This window comes from Colias philodice, chromosome 11 (genome assembly GCF_061535455.1).
Source record: "Colias philodice isolate Cphi_HAF_F1 chromosome 11, ilColPhil1 Martin Lab GWU primary, whole genome shotgun sequence".
NCBI classification, from domain to species: Eukaryota; Metazoa; Arthropoda; class Insecta; order Lepidoptera; family Pieridae; genus Colias; species Colias philodice.
Window position 1 is genome coordinate 11,301,492 of NC_143096.1, and position 10,472 is coordinate 11,311,963.

The 10,472-nt window shown below is 32.0% G+C and overlaps 1 protein-coding gene across 1 annotated transcript; it reads left to right on the top strand.

Annotated features, from left to right (window-relative positions):
- The first annotated feature begins 1,958 nt into the window (after nucleotides 1–1,958).
- Nucleotides 1,959–10,167, top strand: LOC149484889 (very long chain fatty acid elongase 7-like). The gene is made up of 5 exons (XM_089701226.1): nucleotides 1,959–2,024; nucleotides 6,760–6,950; nucleotides 7,749–7,823; nucleotides 9,046–9,345; nucleotides 9,915–10,167. Exons 1-5 carry the CDS (start codon nucleotides 1,979–1,981, stop codon nucleotides 10,107–10,109), a joined length of 807 nt encoding a protein of 268 aa, XP_089557352.1. The 5' UTR covers nucleotides 1,959–1,978; the 3' UTR covers nucleotides 10,110–10,167.
- The last annotated feature ends 305 nt before the right edge of the window (nucleotides 10,168–10,472 follow it).

Consider the following 10,472-nt stretch of genomic DNA (forward strand, 5'->3'; position numbering starts at 1 on the left):
CAATGTTTTTCAGTATATTTGTCTTTAATTGTAAAAGTTAATCAAGACGTATTACAACTGAGAAGTAAATCAAATAAGTTGAATTTTGCTTGAAAAATAAAAATAATACCATAACCTCATCATACCATATTATTATTGTCATATGTCACGACGTTCGTCAATGCTATATTTACATATTAATAAATTATAATATATTAGGTACTAGCTTTACGCCCGCGGCTTCGCCCGCGTTTTCAAAGAAAAACCCGTTTCCATAGGATTTCCGGGATAAAACCTATCCTATGTCCTTTCTCGAGTATCAAAATATCTCTATACCAAATTTCATGCAAATTGGTTCAGTAGTTAAGGCGTGATTAAGTAACAGACAGACAGACAGAGTTACTTTCGCATTTATAATATTAGTATGGATGTTGGTTTTAGCCCAAAATTCGTCATTGCATATAACTACTATCACTATATCACGTCATTATATTATAAACCAATCTTGTTGTGTATGTCTGTATGTTCGCGATACCCTCAAAAAGTAGGTACTGAACGGATTTTCATACAGTTTCCAACAATTTAACAATGTAAGGACATCAAGGTATTCGTTACTAGCTTTCCGCCCGCGGCTTCGCCGGCATTGTCTAAAACCTAATAAATTATAGGTATACTTAAACCTTCCTCTTGAATATTTCTATCTATTAAAAAAACTGCATCAAAATCCGTTGTATAGTTTTAAATATCTAAGCATATATAGGTACATGTTTTTTGAAGAAGTGAAAGCTCTACATAATCATATGTGCTTTTATAGAAAATACTGTTTAATTGAATAAAAAATAACCTTTACTCTTTTATATTATATCAAAATATCATATAGATAAGGTTTGTTCCTCTTTACACAGTTTTCTGTAAAATAATTACCGCAGTGGAATCATTAAAAAAAAACTATTATATAGGTACTTATTGTATTAATTAATATGAATTATGAAAAATGTACGCAAGAGTTTAGTATCCGGGTGTTTGTAACTACACGAGCGTGAAAACTTTAATTTTGTTTATAGGACTAAACTAGCTGCGCCTCACGGTTTCACACCCATGGATCCGCTCATATTGCTCTTAGCGTGATGATAATATAAAGCCTTCCTCGATAAATGGGCTATCTATCACCGAAAGAATTTCTCAATCGGACCAGTAGTTCCTGAGATTAGCGTGTTCAAACAAACAAACAAACTCAGCTTTATAATATGTATTAGTATAGACTATAGATTAGATTTAGACTATGTTTGAATTTCCTCAGACTACAGACAAAATCGCAATGAAAAGCTAGTTACCTAGCATATAAATATTTATAAACCATCGTATTCCAACTTATTACGTATATACAATTCATTGACCATTATTTAAATTGCAAATGCAGAATAATCAATAATAAAATGTATGACTCTTTTACACTCGGGAGTGGTCCGATTGATAGCGATTAGAAAAAAAATATGTTTTAGCCTCATATTACAATAATTATTATTTTGAAATAAATTATGAATATGTATTAAGCAATGATATTGTTCGTATAATGTGATGTAGGTATTCAAATTAGTTTGTAAAAGCTATGTTTAAACTTTAACCAATAAATTAAACCAGCTACTTTCACCAATATTTTTGTTTCATTTCTGCGAAAGCGAGAATGTTAAAAAAAAACTAAATGTTTTAACTGAAATTATTAAGGGTACTACAAATTTTTAAAACTTTTAGTTTAGGGTAGTCGAAAAGCGAAAAAATGAATGAACATCCTACAGTAAGATAGAGAGCAAATCGTAGAGTACGTCAAGGGCATAGAAATCTAAATAACAAGACACATGTTATTTAGATTTCTATGGTCAAGGGTCTATATTTCAAACCGCGGTTACTCAAGCCACACAACTAATTAAATAATGAATTTCTTCAATAATTTTTAAAATATTTTATTAAGATGTAAGACCGTGTGTTGTCGCCGAACAATATGGACGTCAATGAAACGAAAATCTATAAATACCAATGGGACAAAGGTGAGTTTTAATTCTATCTCATCTAATTTTAGATTTTGGCGGGAATTTCTTCTGTTAAAAAAAAGATATAACACTGCAAGTCTGAATGAAATGTTCAATTTGAAAGATTATTAAAAAAAATTCAAAAAAGTTTGGAAAATCCAAAAGTGCACGACTCATAATGCTCATTTAATTATGAAATATAAAAAAAAAACTTATTGTAGTTTTCGTTTTTTATTAATTGCAATTAAACGACACTGAATTAATTAATCATTCGCATTCAGTGACCTACAATCGTCGATTAGAATATTTAAAAAAAAAATTTAACTCAAATGATGGATTTTTTCACAAGTTATAGTGTTTTCAGGTTTCACACATGACGGACAGGAAAATTTTTTTGACCTATTTCGGTGTTTTTTTCCAATTCTATTGAAGTAAATCAATTTTTAAAAAGTATGGGATTAATCTCCATTAAATTATCTCGACAATAGTATGCAAAATATCTTGATTCCGTGAACTAACAAGGCTATAATAATAAGAATAGCTGCAAAAATGAGGCGAAAAAAATTTTTCGATCGTAAAGCACACTCTGATGCTTCGCATCATGAGTCGTGCAATGTTCTAGACACATAAGTCGATACTTATTTATTAAAGTAAACACCAAATGACATGCATTTTAGTGCTGTTTTTAATAAGACATTTTTTTTAAATAAGACAAGTAAATTTAAAAGATTATGGTAGTTGTAAATCAGAAAAATTAAAATTTTCTTTATGTAGGTACTATGACCCTGTTTACTGTCCCCAAAATACAAAACAACAGATACTTTATGAGCTATTTATAATGCTTAAAACAAATTACATTTTTAATATAGATAAAAATACCAAAATATAAAATTTACAATCCATACTAATATTATAAATGCGAAAGTAACTCTGTCTGTCTGTTACTCCAGCAAGCCTAAACAACTGAATCAATTTTCATGAAATTTGGTATGGAGATATTTTCATACCCGAGGAAGGATATAGGCTACTTTTTATCCCGAGAAAATGACGCAATCCCGGAAGTCCCACGGTAACGGGAACTACGCGGGTTTTTCTCTGACTGCGCGGGCGAAGCCGCGGCCGGAAAGCTAGTCCGCAATAAAGCAGAATAAAAATGGAATTTTAAAATATTTTTAAGATGGCAGATACAGAGAGAAATGTTATTGACTTTAATGTTAGTTGTTACGATTCATCATACTAGTTACCTAACTATATAGTTTGAAATAATTTAAGACTTTTTACTTCTATAATTTAATTGATTTTTTATCTCATCTTTATGCCAATATAGTTCTTATTATTTTTAACAATGATCCAACAAAGGAGATTCAGAAAACGATAAAGTAATAAACCACTAATAATATTATCTACTGAACCATCAATTTCAATTATTGTTATTTGAAAGCGCTTCTTATGTTCTGATAAGTACCAAATTAACTTCAAAATTATTCTTATCATCCATAAAAATAATTTATACAAAAATGTATAACGTGGACAGACAGGTGGACAATGTACCTACCTAATTATAAAGGTTAAGAATTTACAATTTTAAATGTAAATTATTATTTAGATTTGAATACTTACTACATAATTGACTTATTGGATTTATTTATGACTAGCTGTGCCCGCGACTTCGTCCGCGTGGAATAGTGACTGCATAGTAGGTACTACTTAACCCACAATTATTGAGTAAACACGTCTTGAAACACGTACTATCATATACAACTAAATTATAAGTACTTACACATTATTATAAAGTTAAGAAATCAAATAAATAATAACACAAAAGAACTGTTAGTAAAATTTATTACTAAACTGAGCTATAAAACTTAGGTACAGAAGAGTTCAAAATTTCCAGGATGTGGTTATTCTCCCGCTCCCATATTCCTTCTACTTTCACAGACTTTCAACTTTTCCCTTTCACCCCTAGTAAATGGCAGAACCGATTTTGATCTAAACCATGTCTAATCATACCTATATATTATGTACATGTCATATCCTTTCGTTTGGTACTCCATTTGGATTATTTATCCCCACTATCACCCCTAAGGTGCCCTATATGTAATAAACAGATTAACCAATTTTGATAAAACATGACTAATTGTAATTCACACGTCATTTAATATGCCGCTTGATTATATTATTTGACCACATTCGATTATTCATTCCCACTTTTACCGCTATAAATCAATAAATGGATGAACCGATTTTGATTAAATATGCCTCATCATACTTCTCACGTCAGGTCATGCCCTTTCATTTGATATGCCACTTGGGTATATTATTTGACAACTTTTATTCCCACTTTTATACCTATATCCAATAAATGGATGAACCAATTTTGATAAAATATGTCTTATTGTACTTTACACGTCATGTCTTTCATTAGATAAGTCACTTGAGTATATTTGATAAAATTTATTTATTTATTCCCACTTTTACCCCTATATCAAATAAATGGATGAACCGATTTTGATAACATTGGACTACTTAATTGTTTCTGACAGGTCGTCTTTTTTCATTTGATATATCACTTGGGTATAACAGACAGCATTCGTTTTTCTCATTCCCACTTTTGCCCTACATATAATTATTGGATGAACCGATTTTGATTAAATATGCCTCATTATACTTCTCACGTCAGGTCATGCCCTTTCATTTGATATGCCACTTGGGTATATTCGACAACTTTTATTCCCACTTTTATACCTACATATTATATCCAATAAATGGATGAACCAATTTTGATAAAATATTATGTCTTATTGTACTTTACACGTCATGTCTTTCATTAGATACGTCACTTGAGTATATTTGATAAAATTTATTTATTTATTCCCACTTTAACCCCTATATCAAATAAATTGATGAACTGATTTTGATATAATTTGACTTGTTGTTACTGACAGGTCGTCTTTTTTCATTTGATATATCACTTGGGTACAAAAGACAGCATTCGTTTTTTTCATTCCCACTTTTACCCCTCTATATAATAAATGGATGAACCGATTTTGATAAAATACCTATGCCTCATTATACTTCTCACGTCAGGTCATGCCCTTTCATTTGATATGCCACTTAGGTATATTTGACAACTTTTATTGCCACTTTTATGCAATAAATGGATGAACCAATTTTGATAAAATAATTTTTCTTGTACTTTACACGCCATGTCTTTCATTAGATACGTCACTTGAGTATATTTGATAAAATTCATTTATTTATTCCCACTTTTACCCCTATAACAAATAAATGGATGAACCGATTTTGATAAAATTTGACTAATTGTTTCTGACATATCGTCTATTTTCATTTGATATATCACTTGGGTATAACCTACATTAACAACTAACATTCGTTTTTTTCATTCCCACATACCCCTATATAATAAAATAAACAACTAATGTAACAAAAAAACGCATCAAATTCGTATTACCCGTTAGGGAGCTACGGTGGCACAGACAGACACGCAATACACACATAGCGGACATAACACCCCTCTTTTTGCGTCGGGGGTTAAAAATATAATACCTACGACATAATTTCAAAGACCTTTTATATAGAAAATTTACCTAGAAGTAACCATAATGCTATTTGTGCAGGTTTTAGACTTGTGAGCAAAAATCTAAATAAAGGTCCTTTGACCCCCCCTACTACCCCCTCAGCATAACAACCCCCTCCCCCACGCTTGGGGACTTTCGATATGATCATCTGGACATGTCAAGGAATAACTTTAGCGTATAATTTACGTAATAAAGTAATTCATGTATAGAATGCCTTAGCAAATGTTCGCTGTGATTACTTAAATAGTCATAACTTTTTTATTTATGAACCGATTGACATGAAATAAACACTAAATGTTAAATGAAGCTTACCACAATATATTAGTGAAAACCGCATCTAAATCGGATAAGCCGTTTCTGAGATTAGCGTGTTCAAACATACAGACAAACAGACAAACCGACAAACAGACAAACAGACAAAAATTTTTTTAACAACAGTTTTGGGTTTGGGATCGATTTAGTAATAACCCCTGCTAATTTTTTTTTACATATTTTCATTGTACAGACACCACTTTTCTAGAATTTTATTATATGTATTGATCTGACTGACTGAATTAGACAATAGCAAATTATATAGCACTAACTTTCCCTGTAAACTTATATGTACACTAGTGGTCCGCCCCGGCTTCGCCCGTGGTACATATTTCGCAATAAAAGGTAGCCTATGTCCTTTCTCGGGTATCAAAATATCTCCATACCAAATTTCATGCAAATTGGTTCAGTAGTTTAGACGTGATTGAGTAACAGACAGACAGAGTTACTTTCGCATTTATAATATTAGTATGGATTGTACAGTGTACACGCTAAAATCAATAAGAGCGGAGTAATGCAGTTGAAACCGCGGGCCACACTTAGAGAATAAATAAAAATTTGTGAAGTATTCATTGCAAATTGCGGAATGCGGTCTACTAAAAATATAATAATACCCGAGATAATGTGACACAACAACCCTCATTTTGAAAGTAATTATCGTAAATAGGATGAATAATTATTGTTCTCTGTCTCTAGCTTTATTATTGCGAATGTAAAAATTAATTTAGAGAATGACATGGCGTTTAATTATCTTATTTACGTTTTCAAATCTCAACTCAATTTACAAGTAAAGTAAAACAAATTTTCTACACTATTGAAAATGTTTTTATTATTATTTTCAGGCAATGGCGTCGACAATTGGTTCCTCATGGGGTCTCCCATACCCGTGATGACGATCATGATCTCGTATTGGCTCTTTGTATTGAAACTAGGACCTATGTATATGAAGAATAGATCCCCTTACCCACTTAATAATATATTGGGGGTATATAATGTGATTCAAGTGATGATCTCTTTCCTTATATGTTATCAAGTGAGTGATTTTTATAATTGTGTTTATTTAAAGGGTCCTCTTCACAATGGACAGCGTTGGGCCAACAAATGCTCCTCGATGTTTGCCGCCAATACGGCGATTATGAATAAACAACTACAATGATGGCTGAGAAAAGGCTAGGCTCTCTACACTATCGTGATTGCCTATACTCTCCCAACGCTGCCCATAGTGAAGAGGGTCCATAATTATTGCTATTTTATTTATGACGATTTTAAATATTTTCAAATCAAGCGCATACATCTCGAAAAATAAACAAGCACAATAAAAGTTCCAGTTTATATAAAGAATCGTAATGTCGAATGGAACAAGTCAATAACTGCGTTAAAAACAACCGACTTCAAACTTGCACTTGCAACATTTACAAATACAGACAAAAATGCTCATAAAATAAAAACTACTGGGCCTATCCGAATAAAATTTTTATGGGACCAATTCGACACCATCCCTTATCGAACAAAAAAAGAATCACGTAAATCGGTTCAGAAACCACGGAGTAATCGGTGTACATACATAAAAAAAAAACATACCGGCCGAATTGATAACCTCCTCCTTTTTTTTGAAGTCGGTTAAAAATCGACACTGTATGGATACCAAAAGACACCCACTCATCTACTTATATGAATTTGAAAATTTCTTATTGATTCTTACTGTATATTAATAATTCCACTTTGGTGGAAAACCCTATAAAATAATACAGCATGCAAAAAAAATAGAAACGTGAAATTATTGAAGTGTAAACTGCATACCTAATAATCACTGTCAATTTTTCGTTTTCAGGGAACCACATTTTTGTGGAATACTGGAGTATTACAGACTGAATGTATAATGGAGAAGGCAGATTTAAAGAAAACTGTGAGTTTACTGTTATTACTACATCTTATCTTAATCTTAATCTTAATACTATTATAAAGGCGAAAGTTTGTAAGGATGTATGGATGTATGGATGTATGGATGTATGGATGTATGGATGTATGGATGTATGGATGTATGGATGTTTGTTACTCTTTCACGTAAAAACTACTGAACCAATTACAATGAAATTTAGCACACATATAGAGGGTAACTTGGATTAACACATAGGATAGGTTTTATCCCGGAAATCCCACGGGAACGGGAACTATGCGGGTTTTCCTTTGAAAACGCGGGCGAAGCCGCGGGCGGAAATCTAGTACTTAGCATAAAACAAAATCTCTTCCCGCTGTCTGTTTGTCCCTATGAATGATATCTTTAAAACAACAGTAAGTAGTAACAGGCGTAACAAGCAGTAGGACTAAATTCGTAGTAGCATGAAAAAAGTGATGTGTCAAATGTCCTTCTTACAACCGTAGTTTTGTACCTACCTATATTTAATCACAATATGCGTCAAATAATTCATATCTTGTAGAATTCTAGTATTACTGTATTGCTGCCTAAATAATTAAATATTAATTAAGTTATGAACAAAGAAAATTAGGATAGCAAATAAATTTTAAACAGTACAAAGTTCAATAATTTAGTATTTACATAAAAATCAAGGTCTAAAATTTAGGTAGAATATAAATCATAATCAAATACAAGCACGGCCTTATTATGAATTATTATTATTCAATGTAAAATTGTGTTGCCTTTAAAACTTTTAATATTTTATACCATTATAACTATTAAGCATCTCTTTATAATATACGCAAGTTATAATATGATGTGATTGTAATAATTGTTACCAACCCTTGTTGGAATTTTGTTACAAAAGCAGGTTTACATTGTGAAAAAAGTAAACGTTGCAGTTGTTCAAATTGATATCTAATCGAACGTATATTATAAAAAGAGATACGATTTTTTGGTTATTTTAACGATATAGGTCTAAGCCTACTCAATAGGCTAAAAAATATTTTTCATTGGTAGATAGAGTGGTTTAATTAATAAGAATAATACAGGCTATATTAAGGTATTGCATAGCTTCTATCGCGGGCCTTGAGCGCGAGGACCGAATCGAGAAATTCCGTAACGAAAAAACCTCACGCTCCCCACTCCGACGGGCTCGGAGGTGTGGCTTGAAGGCATGCTATGCAATAGCTTTACCATTTTCTTATTCCAGGCTACAATAGGCACATACATATACTTCCTGGCAAAAATAACAGAACTCCTCGACACGATATTCTTCATACTCCGCAAGAAGTACAACCAAGCGAGCTTCCTTCACATATACCATCATTCCTTCACTGTTTTAAGCACCTGGGCAATATTGAAGTATGAACCTAATGTCAATGCGGTTGCCTTCTTGGGGACTATCAATTCGTACGTCCATATTGTTATGTATGCGTATTATGGGCTGTCAGCATATCCAGAACTAGCGAAGTATCTATGGTGGAAGAAGTATATCACTAAAATGCAATTGGTAAGTTATTTTGAATTTTAAAATGAAGTAATAATAGAAGGTTGCATGGTAGAGATGGCTTAGAGACATTTTGACATGATATGGATAAGAATATGATTGTAGAATAAAGAATAAATAAATAAAAGCCTAAAATGATAATTTAACAAAACTCGTCATGGCTTTTTTTCATTCCTGTGAACGCGTCATGGTCGAAATTCGCATGTCAGCCACGACACAAATTACGCTTTGTGATCTTTTTGTGATGCTCACACCGTGACGTGAGTGTTATCATTTAAACCATAACACGAAATTCGTTACGTATTTTACTGTGACCATAAAACCCGTTGTAAGCTATTTATTCCAACAATGAGCGTTACATAGATATATCTTCAAACTTACATAAATATAGATTTAGATATGATATAGATTTACGGTGCTTTTTCACCAGAGATGTGCGACGATGCATAATAATATGATTAGTTCTTACAAAACACATCCCTCGCTACACATCCTCGCACATATCTGGTGGAAAAGCAGCCTTATCCTCTATTTAGAATTTATTTGTAATATATTTTCTTATTTCTTTACAGGTACAATTCGTCCTAATTTTAGCGCACTTCTTAACGGAATACAAGCTAGCCAAATGTAAACCCTCCTACGTAGTTACAACCCTAGTGTGTGGAAATTTATTATTATTTGTTTATTTATTCACTGATTTCTACATGAAGACGTACAAGAATCAATCTGAAGAAAATAATAATAAGTGCTCAAAGAAAGTAGATTAGCGTATTATTAGATTTAAGAAAACATCGCTTTAATATTATACATTTTATTTATTTTGAATTTGTTTTATTTCCCAGGAAAGCTTTACTTCCTTTATCCTATTATATTGATCCTTCAGAACCTTCTTAGAAATAAAAGGCAGGAAATATTCATTCGCTTACTCAAAAATACACTAAACATCATACATACAGTCGTCATACATTTTAATTTAAAAAATTGGACGAATTAGAAAAACATATAATCCATATTCTTTATGGTACAGCGGTTAACTCGTCAGCGTAGAACCGAATCATGGGTTCGAATCCCGGTTGAGACGAGGAAAAAAATGTCTCGGTCTTGTAGGAAGCAAGGCTAATCACATACTT

Coding starts and splice junctions, on each gene's coding strand:
- LOC149484889 (XM_089701226.1), top strand. CDS start 1,979: ATGGACGTCAATGAAACGAAAATCTATAAATACCAATGGGACAAAG. Junction 2,025..6,759: donor TAAATACCAATGGGACAAAG/GTGAGTTTTAAT, acceptor TATTATTTTCAG/GCAATGGCGTCGACAATTGG. Junction 7,824..9,045: donor AGGCAGATTTAAAGAAAACT/GTGAGTTTACTG, acceptor TTCTTATTCCAG/GCTACAATAGGCACATACAT.